The sequence below is a fragment of the Anser cygnoides genome, chromosome 2 (genome assembly GCF_040182565.1).
Source record: "Anser cygnoides isolate HZ-2024a breed goose chromosome 2, Taihu_goose_T2T_genome, whole genome shotgun sequence".
In the NCBI taxonomy this organism is placed as follows: Eukaryota; Metazoa; Chordata; class Aves; order Anseriformes; family Anatidae; genus Anser; species Anser cygnoides.
In genome coordinates, this window is record NC_089874.1 from 86,797,934 (window position 1) to 86,825,090 (window position 27,157).

General features: G+C 38.9%; 1 protein-coding gene across 12 annotated transcripts in view; it reads left to right on the forward strand.

Moving 5' to 3' along the window:
- Positions 1-27,157, forward strand: part of CTNND2 (catenin delta 2) — a 648,554-nt gene that overhangs the window by 459,793 nt on the left and 161,604 nt on the right. For all 12 annotated transcript variants that reach the window (XR_010829527.1, XM_066992559.1, XM_066992566.1 and 9 more), the window contains one exon: positions 19,669-19,801. Coding sequence is in view for 11 of the 12 variants with exons in the window: in XM_066992559.1 (XP_066848660.1) it covers positions 19,669-19,801 (133 nt within the window). In the remaining variant the exon portion in view is untranslated. The remainder of the gene's footprint in view (positions 1-19,668; positions 19,802-27,157) is intronic.

The following is a 27,157-nucleotide window of genomic DNA, read 5'->3' on the forward strand; positions in this document are numbered from 1 at the left end:
CCAATTCCCACTCAGACTTTGTTTTTCATCATGCTGCTGTTTTCCCAAGGCGGGCATGCCTCCTCCTTTTGCCAAGCAGCTAAATGTGCGTTCCTGTCTATGTTCCTGTCCTCTCCAAGCTCCCAGAAGAGCAGGTATGAGTATGGGGCGATCAAACTGCCACTGAGGAGCTGCTAAATGAAGTAACAGGGATCTGCTCTCTCAGAAAAAAAATATGAAATGACAGCTTCTTCTGTAATGAAGTGCATGTACAATCTTGTTACTCTGTAGCACACATGAAGTAAATTGAGATTGCTTACCTATATCTGAAAGAGCGGTAATAACCCATTTGCAGTGCACTGTGGAACAAAGGAAGCAGATGTGGATTGACCAGGCCCATGAGGTTCAAAAGTGTTGCAGAGTCCTTAAAGCAAGCTCTATAATGCCAGTTATTTTCTTTATGACAGCAGGCCAGGCAATGAAAGACAAGAAAATCATCTTCCCTCCCCACCTTCACATACTTCACCTACAGAAGTAGTGGGAGAGACCTCTTCTCACCATAGTCCCTACTGAATGGAATTGGCATCAGTCATTTCAGTTTGACTTCACAGTCCACTCCACTCGATACAGGGAAGAAGTGCGTGGGTTTCAGTGATGAGAAAAATTGGTTTACATCTTCCTGGAGTTAGTGAACTATACATTTAGTCTGAGAGCAGAGAAGTGAATGTGTCAAAAGAGCTGTGCACTCACCTTTCGGTGTGATTTCAACGCTTTGGTGCCAGAAAGATAGCTTACACCTGATTTTTTCATATAGTTAAGCTGACAGGAAGCTTGAAAAAAAAATACCCTTAAATAAGTTTTATTTTGTTCCTGAGCAGTTTTTTTTTGTGACAAGATTAAAGCTGTGTGGGTGGCTGAGCTCTTCTTATTGTACAAAGTGAGATCGGATAAAACTGCTCCAGCCATATCAGCCTCTACTTCATGTTGCAGGCATGATCTCAGTCCTCTCCATGCATGTTTTCCTGCAGTCAGTGCATCTCCAAGTGCTGGAACAGCCCTGATGTAGTAATGGTCTCAGTAGACAGATGCCAGTTTCCTTCCAGAGGAATGTTCCCATCTGGGCAGGCTCCTGGCTGACTTCTCACCATCCTTGGGGTTGTCATGGCATGAAGTAGGCATGGAGAGTAATTGAGCTGAGCGTTGCCTCCACAGTGTTCAAATGGGGCTTTGGACTGTTCAGATTATGCTGAATCCTTGCAGTAAACTATGGTGTCGTTCTTTGATTTAGTACTTCTGTGTGTTGAGAACTGCCTGTCAGTTAATCCAGTCAAACGTGGAGATCTTGGGTACTTGCCTACCCACCAATGAAATGGGCAGTGGGTGCATTTTAAATGTGTACAGTTCATAACTTTACCTCACAAGAAACCTTTTCAAGTAGTTTTTCCTCAGAACCCTTACTTGGATGGGGTTGGAACTGGGTGATCCTTAATGCCCTTTCCAACCCAAGCCCTTCTATGATATGTAAGATAGAAGTGCCTTGGAGAGTATATAAAGTAAAAACTAACTGTTCAGGAAGATGTCTTCCTTTTGACATCTCTGTATTGGATGAGTCATTCCTTTATCACATTAAAAATGAGGAGCAATTTTAACTTGCTAAAACAGTCCTGAAACTTCCCCAAGCATTCAGCTCTGAGAGGCGCTCATATTTTATTGACAGCTCAGTGAAGGAACAGGTAGACTGCTGCTTTAAGATGTCATTTTACTAAGTCCTGTCCTTGGTGAGTACTAGTGATTGACCACTCTTGCAGCTACATGTGCTAGGTTTATATTTAATAAGGTGTAGAAATGTTGAGGGTTTTTTAGGCACGTGAAACAAATAGCTTTTTACTAAGCTACTCTTATCCTCTTATTTTCTTTCACCACAGCTCTTGTTTAACAAATTGTTGTCAATAATCTGCCTACTGGTGTTGGTGTTTTGTTTTTTTTTTCTTGGATTTTCACCCTTTTTAAAATCATCCAGGCCTCAGCGTCTGCTCTGCACCCGAATGGCAGCACTAGGTAATAATATTTTGACCTGGAGTTTAGTGATTTTTATGGAAAGCTCTCAAAATGCTTTCAGAAGAGCCTTTCAGAAGAGCCTTTTTCATAGGTAGCAGAATGGACGTATAGAGAGATGAAATGACACAGAAAAGATAACAATACAGTTATGCTTCCCGTTTCCTTGTCCCTTGCTGTGCTTACTCTGCATGATCTCTGCCTGACCTACAGGGTTTTTTTCTTAGTTTAATTCATTGAGTTTGTGGCTGCGAGTATATTGCTTTGCTTTTATGTCATGTCTTCAAGCCATAACTCTTTATCTTATGACTCAAAGCTGCAGGATCGAAGGCTGAAACTGAATTTCTTTCTTCTGTTCTTAGTGCTCTGATGCTCTGGAAAGAGAAGGCAAATAAAAATTGGCAGAGCTAAATAACTGTCAAAGAGAAAATACAGGGCTAACAGGAGACCAGGATTTTAAAAGTGGCAAGCAATTACAGGTACACTAATCTGGGGTGCACAGTTTGACAAATAGCCAAGCCCCTCTTTAGTGAGGCAGCCACAATCATTAGTTCCTATCGATAATCTCAGCTAACATATCTTTTTAGAAAGCTAGATTCGAAAAAGATAGCCAAAATGAAATAGTTTTAGAAAAGGCAATTAAAGTCTGTAGAAAGTATGACTACTTTTATTGCTTGTGAATTCTGGTCTTAGCCGTTAAAAGAAAGGTTAACCCAGAAATATTTGTTACTTGGCTTCTGAGAAGCTAGTTTTTAATTTCTGATGTGTTTGACTCCAGCTCAAAGGGACAGCTTTAAGCAAAGGCTCAGCTGCTGTTGGTTTAGCTTTGCAAACTGATGGGAGCTGCAAAACTTCAGCCACGAGCAGACCTGGCTTGTGCTGGTTCAGAACAGGCAACAAGATGCCTGTCCTGGGAGCATCCTCCTACACAGCCCGGAGCCCAAAGGCCAAGCAGGCTTTACAGGTGCAGAAATAGATAGGCATGGCCTCCCTGCCTCTCTCCCCATTCCTGCTAAAGCAGGGCCTGCCTCAAAATCAAATTGCATCGCTCTAGGGTGAAGGCAGAACGAGCAGCAGAGAAGCTTCCTGGGGCAGCTTCAGCTTTCCTGTGCTTTTGAAACATTGTGAACTGGCTGTGTTTGCGTAGTCTGGAGACAGTAGTTGATGTATCATTTGTATGTCTGAGTAAAAATAAAAAGTTGTTTTATGACCTCATTTATGATGGATTTCCTCATCTTAAATTCTAATCAAGCAGCCTTTGCATAGTTGTTTGTGTTCATAGGAAAGCAATAAGGTGAAATAGGTATTGCTGATTTGTTTTTTTTCAATAACAGATTTCCTAGTTTCTGTTGCTCTGAATTTATGTTGAATTTTTAGGACATCTCCTCACATGTGACATTTCAGCAGCAGGATTCAATGACTGATTAGTATGCAGCAATGGTTTCGGTCCTGGTCTTGCTTAATAGCACTAACCTCAAAATAAAAAGTTAATTAGAGTGAGTAAAGTTATTAAAAGTGTCTATTTGATTTAAAAGCAGGAAGCCTACATTTTCAGGAGAGTCTTAGGCATTTTGGAAACCTTGTTAAATTAAAATCCTTTATGAGGATTTTGCCTTTAAATCACCTCGTTGATTTTGAAAATCTTAGTCAGTGCCTTTCATTGTCTCACACAATAAATGATAATCCTCCACAGGTGAAAGTATCTTTTATACCATTTGTAATTATAGAAAAGTGCAAGGACACCATCACCAACAGCATACATTTAGTCAAAATCCTTTACAAAGCCCAAGAGCGCTTCAGATAACAGTTCATTTTAAGCTTCCAGTGTTTAGAAATAGTTAGATGAAGACACAAGCAAGGTTTTTTGTTTTTTATTTTCATTTTAGTTAACTGCGAGGAGAGGTTCTTGTCAGTCTGTGTTACAGTAGAGGTTACATTTCATAGCTCAGAAGCATAACTCTTACATGCACTGACACCCGGCGTGTCACAGACCTGAGCAGGAGACGAGCGAGATGACTCAGAGGGTTGCTAAGCATTTCTTCCAAAACTTCTTGTTCGCATCAAGCACAGCAGTACTTGGATACTGTTGCGCACATACTGCTCCTTGGCCCATAGAAAATGAGTTCGGTATTGTTATCCCAGGCACCAGGGAATGAAGTGTCCATAAGAGGCCCAGGTGCTCCCAGCTGGCAGTCTTAATTATTAAAACGTCACCAGGAGACTAAGGACGCAGTGAGCCTGGTGACTGATGTGTCTTCACTTACAGTGACTCTCTTTGGTGGGAACCGACTGGCTACAATTAAGTTGGTACAAATGATGCAAGATCATGTTTTCCTTCACAGAGGCAGTATCAAGAAAGCTCATATGCTGAATGGGATAATAAGTAACCTGCCAGCAACCCTCGGTGAGAGGGATGAGATGCAGGGCAAGGGCTGAAGGAGCCAGGCAGGATGTGCTACCACATCTAGCAAGGACATCTCAAGTCCTTGAGTGCTTTGCATATCTCCTCTGAAAGCATCTTCAGATGCTTGTTATAGTGCAGATAGCATTTAATTCATATCCTGTTTTACATGTGCTATCTTGTATGATATAATAGGTGTTTAATGCAGCTATGTCTGTCTGCCTTTTTCTAGTCGTCTAGAATATCCTTGGTATTTAAGACCAACCCTTATGTCAGCTTCTTTAATAAAGAATGTGCTGCGGAAATTATGCTAATTAAGCTGGAGTGTAATTATGGGCTAGAAAGATTATTTCACAGTCAGAATTGAATTGTTGTAGATAAATGTGCATTAACTTAATAGTGTGCAGCTAATTAGTTTTGCTATTTACTCGTAGAAGTAAAAAAAAAAGATGTAATCAGTTACACAAAACCTTCAGAAATGAAAAAATTGCAGAGCCAATGAGAAGCATACTCTCAATATCTTTTTAATTATTGCTTTGCTGAATTTTTTCTTAGTTTTTTTATTCAGAAATTACAGTGGGCACAAGTAACTAGTTAACGCACTTAACTTTATTTCTGCTTAAAATATATACTGTATGAGTAAAATGTCTGGTTTCCAGTTTGACAGTTGTGCATCTGTAATTCATATGAAAATGATTATGACATAGTGGTCTCTTGTGCTCTCCACAAAAGGTAAAATATTTTAGATCTCATTATGCAGCAAGTGAAAGTGGAGACTATTTGCTGTGCATATCTAACATTAGTTTTTATGGTCCTTAGCAAGCTGAAATTTGTACTTGATATGCTTTAAAGGAAGAAAGATCTAAACACTTATACACTAGACATTTATACATTAAATACCACTTTTAATAATGCAGGTGCACAGTTGTGGTAGCGTACTGAAAAGCAAAGATGCCCAACTACTTTATTTTTTGAGTTCTATCTGGACCCCTGTCTGAAAGGCTGAAAGCTTCCTGCAGTCTGTCAACAACCATGTAATTTTATATATTCCAAAAATCCCCGTGTTTGCTTTATTTCTCAGATATCCATGATTGTGAAAAGAAGGCTGCAAAATATTCTCCTCAAAGTAAATTAGTATCGGTTTCTGAGAAAGTCTTAATATATTTATTTCCTTTGTGCATGTAAATTCATATATAGAAATTCTTTAAAAGCCACCTCTGACCATATTTCTTGCATTGGCTTCTGAGTGAAAGAGACTCCAGTAATGTGGTGTAGTAAATTAAAGCAGTGGTCAAAAAACACCGTCTCAAACTGAAGTGTGGTGTGCTTCATAGTTTATCTGCAGTGTAGTCTACAGAGGTTTGCAATATGATCACCTTTCTTTATGTTCAGACAAAAAAAATCATAGAGGGAGATATTTTTATGAAACAGAGAAAAATCATTTCAATAGCCTATATAGTGATTTCTCCACTAATAAATAAATAATACCAGATACAATATCCTCTATAATAGAACAGTTCCACAGCTTTTCCACACTGAGTTTTAATGAAACTGGATATGAGTTTCATTTTTATCAAGTTATATCAAGAACACAAGGTCCTAAGTGAATTCGTATTTGCCATTAGATGAAAACTTTTGAACAGCAAGTATTGACATGGACCTAAAAAAATCTCAAACTTTTCCCACTCCCACCTTCCTCTTGTGCAGTCTACACAGCTGAACGTTGTGTCTGAACTTGTTTTTGAAATTTGCAGCTTGATATCTTTTAAAATGATAGATATTTGTCCTGAGATGACCAAAACCATAAAATTAAGCTTGTGTAAGAAACGTATCGTAACGTTTTGTCATCAGCTTTTATTTTCCCTTGGTCTGGTTCCTTAAGTCCTTCAGTATGTTGAACCTATCTGTTCAATCTAATGAGTATCCCTCGTTGGTTTTCCTCTCAATTTGCACTTTTTTCCTTTCCTTTTTCCCCTCTTGCCACCTGGCCAGAGGTGTCCTCACCTCAGATGCTTTACATCATGGAATAGCATTTCTGTTTTATCTGTTTGCAGAGATCAGTAGCTGTTAAGAAAAAAGAAAAAGAAAGATTGCTTTGCTGTTGTATCTGTTCTGTGCAAGTGTGCATCTGTCTTCTGTAAAGCAGGTGATGGTGTCCAGCCCCTGATCTGAGTGAGCCTCTGGGGGAGAGGGAAGGAAATCAGTGGCTGTCAGAACGGGTTCAGTGCCTGTGCAGGAGGGCTGGTGAAGGGGTTGTTACACCTTTCATCAGCTCAGCAACTGAGCCCACTGTTCCTTTATGGGAGTGTCTTAGAGCAAAATCTAATTTCTCAAATGACAATCTAGTCAAAATCGAGTAGATACGTATAGGTTACACATGCTATGGTATCAGTTGCTTAGTTGTATGTAACCATGGTCTGAGCATGGTCACTGAAGTCTGAGGCAATTCTTTATGATAGAGTTGTAAGATGTAAATGCAGGATGTTTTTATAGTTGGAGTCAGTGCTGTCAGCTGAACATGTAGGGGACAGTTTCAGGGCAGAGGGAAAGGCAAAGTCTTTTAAGTTCTAAGAAGGAAATGTGAGGGAAAAAGGTTACCCAAGTTCTGGAAAAAAAAAAAAAAAAAAAAAAAAAAAGCTCTGAAGTGAAAAGGGGGAGGATGCAATTCATAGCCTGTACTTCTTGCAGCTGGCAGAATATATGGCAGGGTATCACAAACCACCTACCGTCTTTGGTCAGTTAAGGTAATGGGCACTTGAATTTGGTATATCAGATGAAAAGTCCCACCTAGAGCATGCTGCATGGGGAAATAAGTACCATGCAACTAACATGATCTCGTCATTTTTTGTAGGTAGCTCTACTTCCACAGGCTGAGGAAACATTTCTGATAGATTGAGGCACAAATTATCCCTTAATAAATTCTAGTTTCAAAGATCTCTTTAAGATATTGATTCTGATTTCTAAATGACAGATCCTTGGCAGTATTTCTCCCATTTGTTAATAAGGGCAATTGCCCCGAATCAGTAGCACGATTATTTTGTGCAGAGGGTTTATTAGTGTTTCACAGCTCAGCTAGAAGCATTTCTGCAGACCAGCCTGTAGTCTCGTTCTTCTTATAAAAGATGGAAAAGTCATGACCCAGTTGTAACCTGGTAGGATGGCAACTAAAAGAGGAGCTGTTTTTACTCATTCAAAGGATGTTTTTCTGTGAGTTGCATTTTACTGAAGTGAAGCTAACGAATGTATGTATGAGCTGTCAAGCTGTCTATTTTAGGTTTACTTAAAATCTACAGCCTCCATCTGCAATAAACTCAGTGTCATCCATGTAAAATCACTTTTTTCTGATTTGGCTTGGGGGGAGGGCCTTTTTTTTTTTTTTATGTAAGGCACACTCTTCTTGGTCTAGTTTTGTTACTGGCAAATTGAGGGTTGTGAGATCCCCTGGTCTTGTAGGGCAGTGGTAGTCCCGTTAGCCTGGTTTGTCCATCGGTTAGCTCATCATTCTTCTGCTAGCTTTTGTACCGTTGTGGGGAGTCTCTGGGTTATCCCGTGGGCCAGACAGAGAACAAAAATGTTATCCTGCTAGATACCAGGCTAGAAACCATCCTTTCTCCTACTTTCCCCTGCAAGTGCAACCTTGTTTTCTGATTTAGCAATCTGAAAAATGAGACACATATTACATTTGTTGGATGTGATTGGAACAGCTTGCTAGAAATGGGGAAAAAAAAAACAAAAACACACCCCTTCTTGGATATGTGTGATAATTCTTTTTTTCATGTATAAACCTGTACCGTTGGTCAAAGGATTTTGAGATAGATTAAAATTTTCCTATGTGAGTCTGTCTTTAGCTTGAGCAATGTGTGGTGCAGCATACGGGCCATGTAGCAGATTTGGAATCAGAAATTAGCTTTGATGGCCCAGAAGGTTTCTTCTGGTCCTGCACTCCCTTGAAATGCTGTCCAGATCATCTGCATTTTTCTGTTGCTGTAGCAGTCAGCTAAAAGTGAATCAGCGTATTCAGTCAGAGAGCTGAAAACGTGCTGAGGATTTCACAGTTGCTCTTCTAGCTTCTGCCACTTGTTTCAGTTTTCCCCTGTGAGAGAGTCATGTAAACGCTCTCTGTCTACCCATGTGTGACATGAGGTGATGATATCTATGTACTGCATTAGGAGAAGTCCCAGGAATCTCTACAGTGTTTTAAAATAGATGAAAGGCATGTGACAGGGGAAGTAGCAGTAGTATTAGAGTGTCAGTACCCAGCACTGATGGGTATTTTTCCTTCTATCCATCAGCCTTACATTTGAGCACGTTTTAACAATTTAACTCTTCTGTTATTGATCCAGTGAACTCTCTAGTGCTTGAGTGTCAAGTGTGTTTTGCATTATGGCATAGTTTTCGTGGTTTTATGTTGAAATATATCTAGTTAGCCTGCAGGAGACCATTTTTTTCATGCTTAATAAAAACTGAAGTAAAGGCCACAAAGAAAAGCCATTAGTCTGTATTTGCCTTTTACAGGAAGAACAAATTCAGGTTCATTTACTGTGTTGCACACCTTGCAAATTTAATGAACATAGTTCCTCTGCTTTTCAAAAAGATTGCATAGGAGTGTAATTGTAAAAAAGACAATGAGAATAGAGTTGCTGTTATTTTTTTTTCTAATTCATTATTATAAATTCACGTGTGTTTTTCTCTTGGTTTTCCTGACTCCGTGCTTGAGTATTTGAGGGCAAATTCTGGGGCTTATCAATTTGTATGATACTTTCAGTCACCTTAAGTTTTATTGTTTAATATTCATCATTTAAGCATCAAAAGAATGTCTACTTTGAAGAGTTTAACTTGCTCAAAAAGACGGGAAGTGCTGTAAAGTATTGGATAGATGAGAGTGATGCTTAGGCATGTATGTGCAGAGATGATGTGAGAGCTGCTGCTGCGCAGTATCAAAGTAAGCCAATAATGCACTGGATGGAGTAACCAACCACTAAGGAAGGAGAGAACAGGGGGAAGGGGACAGCAGATCCATGTGCTGTCACGTTGGGTATAATTTTGCATAATAACCTGATGTTAAAAACAGGCTGAAGAGGTGTTGAGTTGCCCCAGCACCTTTTGGGAACTGTCGGGGTGGTTATTTCAAATAAAAAGTGGATGCTCTGAGGCTTTGAGGGAGTGTTTGCTGTTTTCCTCTCCTACAGGTGGTCATGATGTGAGCTGGTACCATTGGTGCTGGTGGGTTAATGCGAAGTTGTCCTGCTGCTGGTTTAGTAGCCACAGTGGTGAAGTGCCGTCATGTGTGCAGGTACATAAAATAGCTGTCTTCCTCTCTGAAGTGCTCGTCCCACTTCCCAGAGAAAATAGGGGTTTTGTCAAGAGACATTTGTTCTTTGGAAATGACGCATTTCTATGTGGTCAGACAGGGATGGGATCCCAAAAGCTTTTTCTCCCCTGTCGTGGAAATGTAGAAAGGTGTAAGAAACTCTGAATTGGAACACTAGACCTAGAAAAAGAGACAATTTTGGTTTAACGATCTCCAAAGACACCTCTGAGAAAGGCAATAAGTAAATGACTGTCTTGCAAAAGTAAGTCCGTGACAGAGCCAAGGCCAGATACCTTTAGGTCTGCCTGCTGTTCTCATCTCCCGTCTACATTTCCACCCTCCTGATCTACGAGAAGAGCATGCCCATGTCTGTAGCAGCAGTGCTGCCGCTGAACAAAGTTTCACAGCCTGGTGAAATCTTCCCTATGAAACGTGAGCTCCTGTGCACAGAGAGAAGCAGAAGTAAGTGGGTCTCTCAGGGAAGGGTTAATGTGGCATATTTTCACAGCTGTGATGCATTAAGCTACTGTGAAACCCTTCTGTAGTAGGGGGTCAGGGAAATGTTATGCATTTCAGGGAGAAGGAAGATAAATTAGGCAGCCTGAAGACATTTTGATAGCTTACCTAATTTGCCTTTTATTCGCTGTTGAAGCAGTCCCTGTATATGCAAATACCTGCAGAGGAAGAGATGAAACAAGATTTTCAAGACTGTTTCAGCTCAACGGCCCCCAAAAGAATAATACAACTCTGACAAAAAAAAAAAGACAAAAAACAAACAAACAAAAAAAACACTACAGAAACAAAACAAAAAAAAATGCAAAAGGCAAAATTAAAAATATCCTAAAACATTGAAGTACCTAATTTTTCTCTGCTTCCCACCCCACAGTCTAGAGGAGAGATAACATTATATCAGCAACAGCGGGGTATGGCTACCTCAGGACAGCCATCATTTTTCTTAAAACTTCCCTCACTGAGAGTAAGGGAATTAAATAAGTAAAGATCAGTGTATCAATAGTGTGAAAGATTATTTCATAGCAGTTTGTAAATATATTTCAATTTAAAAAAGAAGTCAGGGTGACCTTGAACAGATAAGACTCATACCTTTAAGTGTGATCATGCCGTTTGCAGGCAGTACCACAGAGCAGTAAATAATACCATGTGGGCCAGTGTCACTAGATAATCTTCTCTCAACTGTACCGTCTTAAAAACCTTTTCCTCTTAAGAAGATGTTCAAGAAATCTACAGGCCATTCAGCTCCAGACCACTTTTGTTACGTTGAAGTAGTTCTCATCTTGCCTCTTCACAAGCTCACTTCTTAAGGTTTTCTTATTTTAAAAATTAAATCACAGGTAGTAGTGTAAAAGCAGAAGAGGGATGCCTTAGAATCACAGAATCATTAAGTTTGGAAGAGACCTCCAAGATCATCTGGTCCAACCATCACCGTACTACCAACGTCACCCGCTAAACCATGTCCCTAAGCACCACGTCCAACCTTAAAGAGGGCATATAAAACATATAAAGGCAAAACTGTTTTAGCAATGAGCAGTAGAGTATGCTTGCTGTTGTACAGGTCAGTTATAGCCCTTCGCAATACAGGAGACCTGATGTTTTGAAGTGCCAGGTTAGCCCCGAGATCTCAGGTTTGCAGTTCTGTTAACGACCTGGGAGTAGTTGAGCATCTCTGCCACTGCTCTGCAGGAATTCTGTGCACCTGCCACAGCACATCCTCTTCCGCATCTCATTTGCAGGCACAAATACATCATGACACCAGTCCAAAAATCAGATTTTTGAGGGAGGTAGGGAAGCACTTCTGGAAGGTTCTTCCGGGTTTGGCCACATGGAAGCATAAGTCAAGGAGAATGTCAAAACCCTAGAGAATGTCAAAACCCTAGAGCAGCATCTTGAAGGTTCTTTCCACAGGTTTTCAGCAGGATTGTCAAATGTTTGTACAGCTGTTTTATATTCAGCTGTGCTAAATTTGAAATCTAGAGAAGAGATAAGCCACATGCTTAAAAAAAAAAAAGTGTATTACTGAAGTGCAGTCAAATGTTGTTGACTGCTCATGCATGATACACTTAATATTTAAGTGGCACATTGCCAGAATGCAAAATGTTTTTTATTTTTATTTCAGTGAAATTGTCGATCCAGTAAAGTGGGTCAAGGTATGGCTGATAGAATCCTAACACGGCGTATAGAAACAGGTCACAGTATGCCCGAGTAAGTAGATCCAGTGTGTTACTCAAGTGAAAATCAGTAACTGTTGACCCATGCATATCTTTATAATTTTTGCCCATTCAAGTGCTGGCAAGCTCTGAGATCAGCTTTTCCATATGTAATGTGGGACTCTGCAGTGAAATGCTTGCTTCTCTTTCTGATTCCATATGTACAACTCTTACAGGCTTTGGGTTGTTTTTTTGCCTGCAAATTTACAGTTGTGCATATATTTAAAAAAAAAAAAAAAAAGGCAACTCCTCAATGAAGAGGTTATTCCAGTCATTTTTCAATGTTACAAAGCCATTTGGTAAGCACGCTGCTTGAACAGCTCTCCCAAAAGTGTTAAGATCTCTGTTAGTGGAAGAAACAAATGGTGAAATTCGGTGACATTCAAGAATGGCAGGGTTGGTGAGATGTAAACATTTACCCAGATTGTGTGATATTGGGTGCATTTGTTTCTGTCATGCAAAGCCCCGCAGTTGTTCTTCCATAACCTACGCAGGTAGCTCCATGACTGTAGTAGAGTCATTGTGCTTTTATTTATTTATAGAAGTCAGAATATAATTTCTGTTTTGTTCTCCTGCCTGTGCCGCACAGACAGGCATGGATGCACATAGGATGCAGTTTTCAGGTTGGGATAAACAATAACTTAAATGTATTTGTTTTATTGGAACTTACATTTTTATTCACAGAAGATACATCCGTGGTGCCTTTTCCCTGCCCTTACTTCTGGTACTTCCACATTTAGTTGAAAAAAAAAAACTTTTTCAGTAGTTTTTGTGTGGTTTATCTTTCCTGAAAGACAAAACCAGCAGTACAGTTAGCTCTCTGCTGATATGCGTTCATTGCTGCCTTAAGGGGTTTAGGCCTAAACCTGATGTTATTACATTTTGTGGATGTATGTTGTTCATATCAGCGTGGGGCTGAAGGGGAAGGTGATCAGTTGCTCGATGTTGCACACTCCTTCCTCCGAGTTAGACTAGAAGTCAGAGAAGGCAATGTGATATGGTGAAGGGTTTTGTGCATTATACAGGGTGAGTGGAATGGAGATTGACATCTTTATATTCTATTCCTAAAATTGTGTCCTGAGTCTAACCAATTTTCATGTGTTACATTTTCAGAAATGCCAGTAGCAAATATAGTAATTCTACCTCCTTTTAAATTGTAGCAGATGATTCAGACCAGGCTTACAATCTGCAATAATAAACTAAATAACTATGTGTATATGGATGTGCTTGGGTATGGAGAAGTGTGCTTGAAAATGGGAAAATATTATAAGGAAATATTTCAAATACCATTCCCAATCAATGAAGTATAAGATATTTGCTTTTGTTTTAGAATTAGAATTATAATAGTTCAGTTGGAAAGGGCCTACAAAGGTCATCTAGTCCAGCTACCAGACCACTTCAGGGCTAACCACAAGTTAAAGCATGTTATTAAGGGTATTATCCAAATGCCTCTTGAACCAAGTGTCATAGAATCCAACAGTTTGACCAACAGCCCTAGAACCGCAGAGAGAAAATGAGGGAAAAAGCTGTTAGATAGTTTCTTTGTGTTTCTATCACAATCCTTGTCTCTGGATGATCTTTATTATTTTTTTTATTATTTAGATTTAACATCTTGTCCATCATGCTCTTTTTAAATGTACTAAGAGAAAGTCCTTAATGGGAATTTCCTGTAGTATTGGCATATTCCCTTCCGAATAGTTTTAATAGAAGTACATCTCTCCCCTTCAAATGGTTTTAATAGAAGTACATCTCTCCCCTTCAGTGTGGGAGGTAGTTCTTTGGACTCTTGATTAATTCTCTCTGTGTTTGATCCTAAGCTATATGTTAATTGTTTCTTCCTAGTACTACCAGAAACCCATTCTCAGAACTCTCCTTTCAGAGATGAGGTGAAAGAGATTTTCAGGCTTTATTTATCAAATCTGGGGGGGGGTTAAAAAAAAAAAAAACAAACAGGAGGGTATATCTCTGTAGGCATACATGCAGCAAAAGTCATGTAGGCTGGCATTAGCAATACCAGAAATCTAGGAAACATTATCCTTAGCACAGATCGAATTGTCTTTGCCTTTGAGCACCACTTCATATACGATAACCTCTCCTTCACCAGTCTGTGAGACTTTCTCACAGACATGCATGCTTCTTAAGACAGGTAGGTACATGCGGATAAGTCTGGTTTAAACATACAATTTTATAATTAATATATTTACAGATTGTGCATTCCCTTTCTGTGATAAGTGCTTGGTGGTAGTTCAGTCTTTGTCAAACATATGGCTCTTGGTGGCAGGCATCTTCACAGCGCTGCCTTTGCAGAATGATGCTGAGATTGGAATAGCTCTGGGTGTCGGTGCTTGCCTATGCCAACTGCTTGATCAGATGTGAACGTTCTGCTCTAATAACGTAAATTAGAAGTAAGAATCCAAGCTCTCATTAAATTTACTGTGACCAACGGATAAAGAGTATACAGAGACATCACACCTGCTTTTCAAATTCTCTGTGAGGATTCTGATTGGTATCCTTAGTTACCAGCTGGACACCTATGTTATAAAACTTATTTTGTACGTTTTTGAAAACAGGTGCTTAGGTAGATGTATCAGTGCTTTTGGTGTTGCTCTTCTGTGTGTCACCAGAATTTGCAGTAGCAAAAGAAAAAAAAATTATTGCAAAATTCAAGCAAATAGTCAGATGCTGTACATACCCTGTGCTCAGCACAGCACCTTTCAGTGATCCCACATAGCCAGTGCAGTTAGCTGTGTTACTAACAATCTCACTTACGTCTTCAGTCTGCATCTCCTTTTCCTTCTGGCATGCGCATGTGCTATGATGGCGGGAGCAGAAATTGGTTTCAATGCAAAAATAATTGGTGTCCTTGGGTCAGAGACTGTATTTCTTGGTATTGCTGTTCATACTGCTCCATTTCAGATTTGTTGTATCTCATGTCCAACTCTTACCTGATTCTCTTCAGTTGATCCCAGACAATATTCTCTAAGCAAATATACACGTAAAGCCAGCTTACATATAACTCAATGTTCCCCTTTGGGTCATCTTCCACCTCTTGACAGTAGCCTACCACAATCCATGTCATTCAGTTCCAGCTAAAACCTTTTGAAGGATTCTAGATGAGATCGGTCTTATACTCCTAAAACACATTTTCTGTCAAAGAGACAAGGTGGAAGGAACACAGTGGCCTGCTTTGGTCAGTCCCCTCAGATAAGGATGCTTCCTAGTTATAATGTACTTCTACAACCTGCTGAACTGTCTGGAGTGTATTGCAAATGCTGCTTTCCAGCCAAAGCTGCCAAGTTATCGCACAGCTACAATTTTCTTGTGCAAAAGCCACACTGACACCAGAAGCCATTAGCTGTCCTTAGCTGCGTAGTGTTGGTATTCCAAGGGCAACGTAGGCAGTAGCAGAAGATCTTGAAAATGCATATGCTAGCTTACTGTTCATTTTTGGATCAATTGCACAAATAATTTGATAGGATTTGCAAAAATTGCATGCCAAGCATCTCCTCAGATTTACTCCAACCTTCTGGCTCCTTTCACCATCCATGTGTATCGCCTCTCTCAGATTTCATGAGCATGGCGATGTTAATAAATGACACATCGTCAGGTAGTGGTTGCTTAGGTTACCCAATAAATTTTCAAATTTTGCTTAATTCTACTATTATAATTTTACTAGGGATTGGATCCTCTTTTGTTGCCAGCTTAACTCATTTCCATGTGGCACAATATCAGATGTTTCACAGAAATTGAGATAATTTGATTTTCCTTATCCTTTTCCCTTCCTTTAATCTGACCCTAATCTTCATCAAGTACTGACTCTACTACTGCTTTTCAATGCAGTCAGTAAAGGATATTTTGCTATCTCATTTTACTTACCTTTCCATGGCGTAACCCAAATTATCCCAACTCTTGACTTCTACAGTCTACTTTCCTATCCATACCAGTTTTTCTTTTACTTTCTGTTTTACTCTCCATTTTATTAAGTATTTTTTGTCATGCAGATATGCCTCTGTCCAGTAGACTTCATTAAGTAGCCGTCCTAACTATTCATAATTAACCTGAATTTTAAAATGTGTATACTTGTTTTTTGAAGTAAATTTTGTTAATAGAGCTGCAAGCTTGCTTTTCTAAAAAGTAAAATCATCTTTCCCTAACTCACTTTTTTTTTCCCACCTAGAATAGACTGTTAAAAAACAAATGAAAAATATAAACTCCCAGAAACTAGTCCTCCCTGCCCTGAAGGCTGCTAAAATTATCACAATTATTCAAGCAATCTTAACTGTTGACAGAAGTTTTTGGTTGTTTTTTTTTTATATAGCTACCATATTTCATTTAGAAACTACTAAAAATATAACAATCGTAGAGACCATCTGCTTGAAATGACAGTGCGTACCGGAGCTAAATTTTTTTTAACTTTTCTGCTTTGTTCATTCTCTTTCCTAGAACTGGTTACATGACAGTATTCTGTGTTAAAAGTTTCTTTTCTGAATTAATTTTCTACTTAAGCCCAAGGTACACACAAACATTGCCAAGAAGTATTTATTCATCACTTACTTGTCAGCTTGTCTTTTAGGAGATCGGAGGGGAAAAGTAGGCACAGCCTTGTTTTCATATGTAAATACCATGTTAAGACTTCAGGTTCATTAGAACTGTTAACTGTGCCTTTGATTAAGGGACCTTTTCCTTTTGCCCCTTGATTGCCTCTTTTCTCCTGGATTCCAAGATAAGACAACAAAGAATCTGAGCTGGTTATCATAGTACACGGTATACTATTGCACATAATGTTGCTTGTTTTTGTGTATGTGTATTTCTTTATTTGGTTGAGTAATACACATATTAAGGAAAAAATTTCCTTTGGGAGGCTTTTTGGTGTTAGAAATTCCAACACTCTGAAGTATAGTTACTTGGTTTAAAACAACACCTTTCAAATGTTCCCACTCATTGTCTGGTCATACAAGCTGTTTTCTTCTGGTATTTTATATCCTCTCCAAAATACCAACACCTGCACTAGGGATCTAGGAATGAGAATGAGAATAAATTAGAAGAGGAGCTTAAATAATGAATGCTCATCAGTAAGAGATTTTGTTTTGTTTCATTTTTTATTTTTATGTAAAAATATTTTCTGGATGATTTCTAGTTGGTTGAGAGCCGTGTATATAGGAGAGAAGTCTAGCATAGTTGAACTCCCTCTTAACATTTGTTACTACCTAGGTATCGTAACCGTGAGAAAGTAAGTACAAGGGAAAGCTAACACATCAGATAACGTTGTTTCTGTCACTGCCCTGTGTCAATTTATGATTTGTTAGTGAGTTTGCTCAGCCCATTGTTGAACAGAAATAAGTGCTTAACCAAAGTATCACTTAACCTGTAGAGTTACAGTGAGCTAGCATATGTAGCAGATGTGGTGTTAGCCATGCCATCATCTTCAGCTGCAAGTCCTGATCTTATTAAGGGCTAGGTGTTAGCTAGTGTCAATCAGTCCCTCTGAGAGGAGCTATCTAGCAAAGTATTTGGTGCTCAGCCTGTAAACCACAGGGTTCTCTGAATCCTTCCAAGCATCAGCTCAGTTTCTGAGTCTCTTTGGTGAAGGCTACTCAAGTCTCCCAACATTGTGAGGCTGGATTTCCATAAGAAGTGTTTTGTTCACCTCAAGAAGATACTCATTTTCATTTTAAATTAGGTATTCTTCTGTGTCATTTCTGAGAACTATTTAAATCTTGTTTGTTTAATCCATAGTTATTGTCCTTATCCTACAGATGAAGCTGCTTCCAACATCGTTAGCTGCTTAATGTCCCAGTTTGTTCCTAACAGCTGCCAAAGTTTCTAGCCTTCACTAATAACTTTTCATTGTTCCACATTTCCAAAATATCAGTTCAGTGTTAAGATCTTGCTGATCTATGGTCTAAAAGTCTCCTTTAGAAGCTTCCCAACAGTCTATGTTGTCCCAAGGATTCACTGGAATAGTCCACATGCGATTTATTATTACACTTCTGTTTTCTTTGTATTAAACGCTTAATGTGAAATGTAATATTTATGTCTTAACATCTATTTTGTCAGAGCAGAAGTAGCAGATGAAATTCTGGATGTATTTTTCTACATCTATTTATATTCTAGATCTTTACATAAAGATACGACTAACAATAACTCGATCTGGCAAACATTCTGGGTGAGAAAAGAACAAACAAAAGAACAAACAATACTTCTCTTTCATAGTAATCCATTATTATTGTAAAAAGAGTCTTGTTTCAATGAAATGTCTTGGAGAGCTGTCATATTTGAGGCGTGAGATGCCTGAGTTTACTTGAGACTGCAGAGCTACTGTAAGCTTTATTCAGACACAGGTGGGGGACCCAACACAAGTTTGGGGACTCAACTCCTTCCACTTGTTTTAGGTACCTAAGTTACACACCTAAATTGGGTTTGTAGTCATCATGGCTGCTCCACTGAAGAGAAACAAACCAAATGGAAATTCAGCGCTGCTTGCTCTGAATTATCCTCCAGTGTGGCTCTTGTGTGCCTCCAATGAAGCCGTGAGGGGTTAGGGTTCCCAGGTGCCCCATTCAGGGACCCCAGCTGAATGCTGAGGATGAGGTGGTGTCAAATCTCCTGTTCCCTCCTACAGGACAAGTGGGACAAACGTGGCCAAGGCCAGAGAGCCCTATTCCTGTATTATGTTCTATGTACAGTGCTAGATGGAAGATGATGAAAAATATTTATATGGCACAAAAATTAGCCCTTAAGAAGGCATGTGGGAACTGGAGTATCTCATGCAGAGTGGCTGCATGCATGTCTGGCTTTTGGGACACAAAGCCCAAAGCCATTTTCATGACTCCTTTTACCCAGAGACTCAGAGAGGACAAATTACCTGCAGAGACAGACTGATGTTAAGTTCAGCTCTGGAAGCTGCAGAATGCCTGCTGGGGCTTGTTCAACACACTTGGGTTCAGTTGTTTCATTTGATGCTAATGGTGTGTCATGCTTCGTAGGATTAAAGGACAGTGCAAACACTGAGTCATTGTACTTGCCTATCTGCTTTAAGTTGGGTAGTATTAATGAAGACTTAAAAGTAATCAGTTGTGTAACTGTGTATTGTATAAGTGTAATATTTGTAAAATTATAGTATGTATTATACGATGTATAATACAAATTTTATAATATAACATTAAGCATGGACCATATCTGGCAACAATAAACCAAAACACAAAATAGGTAATGACTTCCTATATAAGATAACAATTTTTATTAAATAAAGATTGCAGTATGTAAAAAAGACTTTTTGACAAAATAACATTTCTTAGCAAACCATTTAAGAGTTCTGATTCTAGCGCTCTATATTTGAATTTTAATAGAGACGGATGGTATAATGGTATAAGCATGGATCTTCTTTCTGTTCTTATATTAAATTTTATCTAGCCTTTTTTACTTAAGGAACTTTAGCATTTAAAGATGTAATTCCATGAAGTTATTTACTCCAGCTATATCTAGCTTTATCTTCTTTTTTTTTTTTTTTTTTTTTTAGGGTAGTACAGTTTAGAATGAAAAAAAAAGCTTAATATTTGATTGAATCTTCACTTTGAAAATAGCAGAAAATATCAAGATTTTGCCTAGACATGTATTTTGTCTTTCTGGCCAAACTGTCGCCACATTTATCCTCTAACAGCAGAATTTTTGCTGAATCTTTCATGTTTGTTTTCACACAGAGAGTTTGGATGGCGAGATCCAGAGCTTCCAGAAGTTATACAGATGTTACAGCATCAATTTCCCTCAGTACAGTCCAATGCTGCAGCCTACTTACAACACCTCTGTTTCGGAGACAATAAAATAAAAGCAGAGGTAAGACCTGTAATTATTTTATTTTCAACTGTGATGCTGTCTGCCATTTATCCTCACCATTATTTATACGTATTTTAAAAACAGTTACAACAGAAACCTTGTATATGTGTCTGGACCAATTTTTTCAAGGTTTCACTTAAGTCACTTGTTACTGTTAGAGAAAGGAAGATTGCAGAAAATATTATTGTCCCTCATTTGGATGACTTTTTTGTGTTTGGTTATGAGTATTTCGATTGATTGCATACCATTTAAACACTATCAGTAGTTGTTTCTAAACAGCTAGTGGTATAGTCTTGATCCCACTGAAGCATTTCCTTAGGATTTTCATAGAGAGAACATACTAAATATAAACACAAAAAAAAATGAAAAATAAACAAACTTACCCTGAATCAAAGCCTGCTTTAATGTACAATTGTGTGACTAGAGATTAATTTCACTGGGTTTGTAGCTTGACCTGTGATAGTTGTTCTATGATCTTGAAATTCAGTGCAGATTGTACCTAAAATGTAATTCAAAAGGCAATACAGACTTTGTTCTGTACCTGTAGCTGATCTGTACGTCTTGCTCGCTTGTTGCCTGTGGTTGATGGGACGAGTTCAGCTTTTGGCACAAGTTAAAACAGAACGAAGGCAGCACTCAGGGATCTGACAGACACATAGGAGTCAATTAAAATTGAATGAGTGAAGCTGTTACCAGCCCCAGCTGCCTCTCTGGCCCTCTCAAAGATACTGCTAATCAGGAACACGTGGAGTGCACATAAATCCATGCCTGTACTGGCATCGCTTAGCCTGGTATAAAGGCAAACTGAGATCAAGATCTGCTATTACTTGCTGGTCTGGGCTGTGAAATGATGCTGGCTTGCTAGCCCTTGTTACCCTCTCACTCAGCACACTGCACACCGTAGCAGCTTTCCCTTTGGGGATTTTTCATGCCGGGGAAATTCCCACGTGAGTAGGTAAGCATACGGTCTGTTGGCATCGGCAGAACTGCACTGGAGAGCTGCACTGTGTGCATACATCACCCCAAACATCTCAGAAATAATAATAATAAAAATATATGAATGTTAAAGAGAAGAAAAGAGAACTGTGTTAGAGGTACAGCTGAAAGTTTCACTGCACGCTCTCCCTCTATTCTTTTCTCCATCCTTAGTTCACTAATTAGTTTCTCAGTAAAGGAATTGATCAGTCACTGAGAAAGGCAGTTAAATGATTAGAGCAATTTGTTCATTGTACAATCTGTGCTTCCTCCTGTTAGCCATAGATTGAGAGCTCTTAGGTAGCTATCACATTTGAGGGAAGAAAATGGTTTGATTTTTCTTGCTAACTATTCAGGGAAAAATCACCTAGCATGGGTCACATCGACAACAGCAAGTCTTATGTTAGGACATCAGCCTTTGTAAGCTTTGGACTCGACCTGGGAGGGTGAGAGTTGTCCTGGGTGTGGCTGGGATGGAGTTAACTTTCCCTGCAGCAGCCCATACAGTGCTGTGCTCTGCATTTGTAGCTAGAGCAGCACTGGTATCACACCAGTGTTGTGTCTATTGCTGAGCAATACTGGCACCACATCAGGACTCTCTGTAACCCCCCCAGAGCCAGCAGGCTGGTGCTGGGCAAGAGGTGGGGAGGGGACATCACCAGGGCAGCTGACTTAAACCAACCAAAGGGATATTCCATACCATGTGGTATCACACTCAGCAATAAAACATTGCCTTTTCCCTTTAGTTAAATTATTTCATTTTCCCTTAAAAATAATTTTACCTTAATAATTCCTTTTCCTTTAATTAAATTATCCGTATCTCAACCAGTGAATTGCTTTTTTTTCGTTTCTTCTTCCCCTGCTTTTCTGAGGAGGGAGAGTGAGAGAGTGGTTGTGGTGGAGTTCAGCTTCCTAGCAAGGTAAAACCACCACAGAGTAGAGCAACATCAAACAGGCTAACACAAGGCAGCTCTATGCAGTGCTTCTCTGAAAAAGGACAGCAGATGAGATGAGGATTTCCCACTTTATTTGTTATTATTCAGGGCTTTGATGTATTCCTCTCACCATAATAGGTAAACTGTCTTTGGAAACAAGCCAAAATACATATTTTTTTTCAACAGCTCACTGGAGAATATTCATTCAAACTTCTAGTACTGTGAATTTTTTAAGAAGACAAAAAAAATATTGTATCATCAAATTTTCTAATGCCTTATGAAACTTTTTAAACTGTAGCATGGAATGCTACCAAACTATTTTATCTGTATGTATCTATCTATCTCCCCGTAGCTTTTAACCATAAGTACTTTTGTGTTTATGCCATGATTCAGCCAACCACTTAAACATTTTGGGTGTGCTTCTTGGGATCAGGAGCTACTCAAAGGGATCGATAGCATGCCTAAGGTCTGCTTAGGTTCTCCACTGAAAAAGAATTTTTTGAGGAACCTTTTCTGTGAGGAGATCAAAATTCTGTCAATAAGGGGATGTTATACCAGATCTCAACCCCAAAGTTGGCCAGATTCGTACTAGGCTTTTGCCCAGCCAGAAGTACTTGAGTGGTTCTGCTAAACCTAATGGGACAAAGCACGTGCTAACTCTTACGGATGTGTCTGAATTACAAGCTGAAAGAAGATGTTAGGTAATAGTTGTAGTTATAGCTCTAGTTGTGCCATCCATGATGACAGGGAAATGCACCAGCTTGGATGCAAGGTGGATAGAAAAGAAGCTCCAGGACACACCCTAATTTTTATTTTCCTTGCAACCTATTTTTTTATTAGTAATTAAGAAAATCGTGAAGTCCAAATGTGAGCTTTGGATTACACAGCTGAAAAAATTCCAATTCTTTTGAAGCACAGAAAACTGTTTTCTTTCACCAAATACCAACATAGCAAGTAACTTGGACTAAGGAAAGAAAACTGCCTTGGTGGCCTTTCAAACTCTGGAGAAAGGCCAAACATAGGAACATGTAAATTAAGAAAACTGCTGGTGTTTCATACTCCTGACAGGCAGTGAGAGAAAGCAAATTAGCTGAATTCAGTAGTTAATAAGTGTTGATGTGTAACATGGCCTTGAACGTCATCATGCACACACAGGGAATGAATATTACTATGCAACAATTTAGACTGTGGTTGTATGAAATTTGAAATGCAATGTAGTTGTTAAAGTTTCAACTCTGGAAGTTACCTGACAAAAAAATAGCATTCATTTACTTATCACTAATGAACATCAAATTGTCAATCTGTAATGAAAGTCTATTTTATCCTGTATTTCTGGAAATAACCATTTTGAAATAAATTTACTATTATTTTAAGCATAATTTATGCTATATTGTCTACCAAAAAGGTGATTAATGATTTTTCATCAGAACTTGACTATTCTTTCATTCTTCCAGTTTTGTTTTTGTGTAGTGGTAAACTTGTCCTACTCTTAGGAGAGTTTAGTGATATGTTATAAAATTCATCCACATGTACATGGTAGGTCTGAAGCCTTTATATTCCTTCTGAGTAGAATAGCATCAACTAAAATTTAGACAAATAGGAATGGAAAACAGCGGCTGTGACTATATGCATTTCTGATATGCTAACACCTTTTAGGGTTTTACTAATATGTTTTTCTGTTCTAAAATATTTTAATTTCTGTTGCCGAAATGTGGAAAACTACCCCTTGCTTTCTCTCTGTCATCACCAAGAAAAGGAAGTAGAAATGCTCTATAGAAGACAACCTTGAAAAAGAAATTCTGTCCAAAATACCAAGCATGGCTAGGGAAAAGAGCTTTTTCATCTAATCTTGATTGTGTTCTATATGTTAGGTGTTATTTCTAACCCACATGTTGATCTCAGGATTTCTTTTGGATTTGATGATATCACTCTAATTGCATCTTTATTTCTGCATAAGCGTAAAAGCCCTGCTTGTTCTTTTATGCAGCAGTTCTCTCAGACCAATGAGATCTGCAAATGCCCTTCTGTAACTCAAAGGACTTTCAGACAAAGTTGATAACTGTTTATGTGAAGATGCGCCAGGCTGGCTACAGAGCTGTTGAAAGTAATTTATTTTTTCCAACACACACACACACACACACACAAACACCTTCTGGAAACTTCTGGAGTGAAATAGGTTTTAAATTTCATTTAGAATTTTCATTTTTCCCCTTCCAGCCCATGAACATGCTAGTACTATGTAAATGTGATACGCAGTCACACTTGGTAAAGGTGATGATGTTGTTGTTGCTTGAAGATGCTGCTGCTTTATTCTACTCAAAACAGTTCAGTCTTTATTTAAAAGCGTGATTGCAGCTGCTGGTCTCACCTGAAAGTTTTCCTCAAATGCTACTTCTGAATCTCCTTAACTGTTGCTGGCTGTAAGACGATCACTACAGCTGTTGTCAGTAGCATTTCTAATTCTCTACTCGTATGCCTTGTGCTTGGTGCTTAAGTGGTGCAACAGACTAGTATTACAGCAGAGTTGAAGAACATTGATTATTTTTGCTAATGTCCGATAGTTTTTCTTTTTTCAGAATAAAACACCAGTCCTAGCTGAAGATCTCACATATGTGAAAAGGGACATACGTAGGGAGAGGGCTAAAGATTGTAAATATTCTGAGACAGCCCATTATAGATAGGCATCATAATTCTGAAAGTCAGAATTTCAGAATGCATTGGAGATTTATCACGTAAATTAGGCTTTCATTGATAACAGTGAAGAATGCGACTAGAATGCAAAAGGAAAGGAGGAAAGAGGTTTAGATCAGATATTTGAAGGCAAATGCAAAGCTATTAGGCAAAAGAGCACAAGAAGGGTCTTTCAGATTGCATTTTGTCCTTAGGAGAGGGCTTTTACACCAACAATGGTGAGATTGTGTGCAGCGCCAGAGTAGTTAGCCCTGGATGCCAAAAAGGAACAAACATGGGATATAGGAAAAGAGCAGCATTTTAGATTAGTCAGCAGAGAACATTTCTTTAAAAGAGCACATTCTTTAAACACAGGATTCATTCTTCTACAGCAATTTTTCTTCCTGTAATGACAGCTTACTCCTTTGTATGAGGTCGTCATATAAAAGGATTGAGTTGTGCAGTTTCACACGCCAACACCATTTCACTCTCATGGAACATGGCAACCTGCCGTCAGCTGCAAAGGTGTAACAGGTCACTCGGGGTTTTTGGCACCAATGTCTCCCTTCTGCAAGCTAGGAAATTAATTTTAGCCATCAAAGCCATAGCACTAGGAAGTCCTTATCTCAGGTAAATTGTGCAAAGATGCCAAGTAAAAGAGCACTAACTGCTGAACTGTCCTGCCTGCAGCCTTCCCTTGCATCCCTAATAAACCCTGGTGCAGTGGACAGTTTCCTGTTTATCTTGTATAGTCACTTCACAGTCTTAGAAGAAAAGTATCGATCCAGACGTTACTGCATGGAGTTCAAAAAATGAGTGATTGCATGCTGAAAGTGTTCATTTTCTCTTACTCAAAACCATGATTCACCTTCATTTGGTCATTAACTTTAAAAGTGTTTTTGCATCTTCTTCTATGAGTTCTTCAGAATATGCCCAGAACCTTTTCAACAAGGTCCCACTGTTCTTTCATATGTCATTCAGTGTGCATAGGCTATACTAAACTCAGTTGTCCTCATTATTTTTATAATGTTGCTGTTGATTATCATTTCTGAGAGCTTGATAAATACATATTTTTCTTTCTCATCCTCTACTCTGGTAAGTGCACAGTAGCCCATTTGATTGAAATGGAGGATGAATCACAGAACCACAGAATGGTTTGGGTTGGAAAGGACCTTAAAGACCACCCAGTTCCAACCCCCTGCCATGGGCAGGGACACCTCCCACCAGACCAGGCTGCCCAAAGCCCCATCCAGCCTGGCCTTGAACACCTCCAGGGATGGGGCATCCACAGCTTCTCTGGGCAGCCTGTTTCCTCACCACCCTCGTGAACATAAACAGTATAAGAAAAACATCTCGTTATATAATGTTAGTTCAGCATCTTCCAGGATATATTTTCTTCTCTTTTACTTCAGTAGTTCATGTAATTGCATTGTTGTAGTAACTTTGATATCACCCATAGTGCCACCAGACCCATGATGGTCAAGGATACTTATGTGCCTTTCTCTAGAAGGGCTTTGACCCGGGGAGTACATAACACATAGTTTGGGGTGATGGACAAGTGGTCCATGTGGTGTGACTTCTAGATCTGCTAGCTAATATTGTCAGAATTCCTTAGTCCGTAGTATTTGAAGGATCCTGTGGAGAGGTCAGAAGTACTCTCATCATCCTTGCCTTCCGATAATCTTCTTCTCCTGTCTTTCCTTTACTGTCTCTTTAGTTAAAGGCTGGAATTTGGCTTGTCCAGTTGTAATACTGTCAGGCTTCCATTAGAGACACTGTATAAACTCCTTTAATCTCTTCCTGGAAGATGTTACAGACGTGGCATTTAATTTAAACGGAAGAAGTATCTCATAGGTGATACTGAAAAGTAATGAGAAATTGCAGAGAGACTCTAAAACATTTGCTGCGAGTGCATTTCCATGCAAACAGTATTAGCATACTTTTAGAGAACGTAGACTTCCCTGTTCAGCTTATTCATACTTCGATAACCATTATTTTCACGTTAAACATCAGTATGGGTAAAATCTCACAGTTTGAGGAATATTTCCCCAAATACTTTTGCAAGGTAATTTTTTTTTTCTTGATGATTATTTATATGAAGAGGCACTTACGTACATGTTATTCCCCAAATAAGCACCGGTATGTTCATGCTTTTGCTTGCCTAAATTTGCATTACTGCAAGCAGTACTGTTGGGGCCTATCTCCCCATCATGCTGGATAGTCACTTTCTCCTATGCAAGCAAATGTCAAACAGTTCCTTACCAATACACTTTTTGTTTAGTTTTTACTGGTATGAATTGTCCTCACGAAGTAAAGAAACACCTAGTGAGGCACCCAGAAATAGTCTCTATATAAGAGTTTAAATTTTTTATTTTAGAATGCCTCAGTACTGATGATTTTACAGGACTTAACCTTCTGGTTCTTCCTGATCTCTAGTCTGTTTTCTAAAGAGTTTGTGAATAAATCCTGTGAGATCCTGTATAGTTTTGTAGTATAGGTTGTTTGTTTGCTTTTGATTTTAACTGTAAATTAGTCATTAGCTTTTTTGGAATAGATTTTTTCAAGACATTCCAGTCTTGTGGTACCTTTTCATTCAAGGGTATGATTTTACATTAAAATACAGGTAGGTGTAAAGCCATGCACAACCACAGCATTACTGAGTCTCCTCTTCAGAGGTTTCAGCAGCTTTTAAATATACCCTTATGATTACTTCTTGTCCATTATATTCAAGATGTTTATTCTTTAGCATGAGGAGTGCCATCTTCTTTGGTATTGC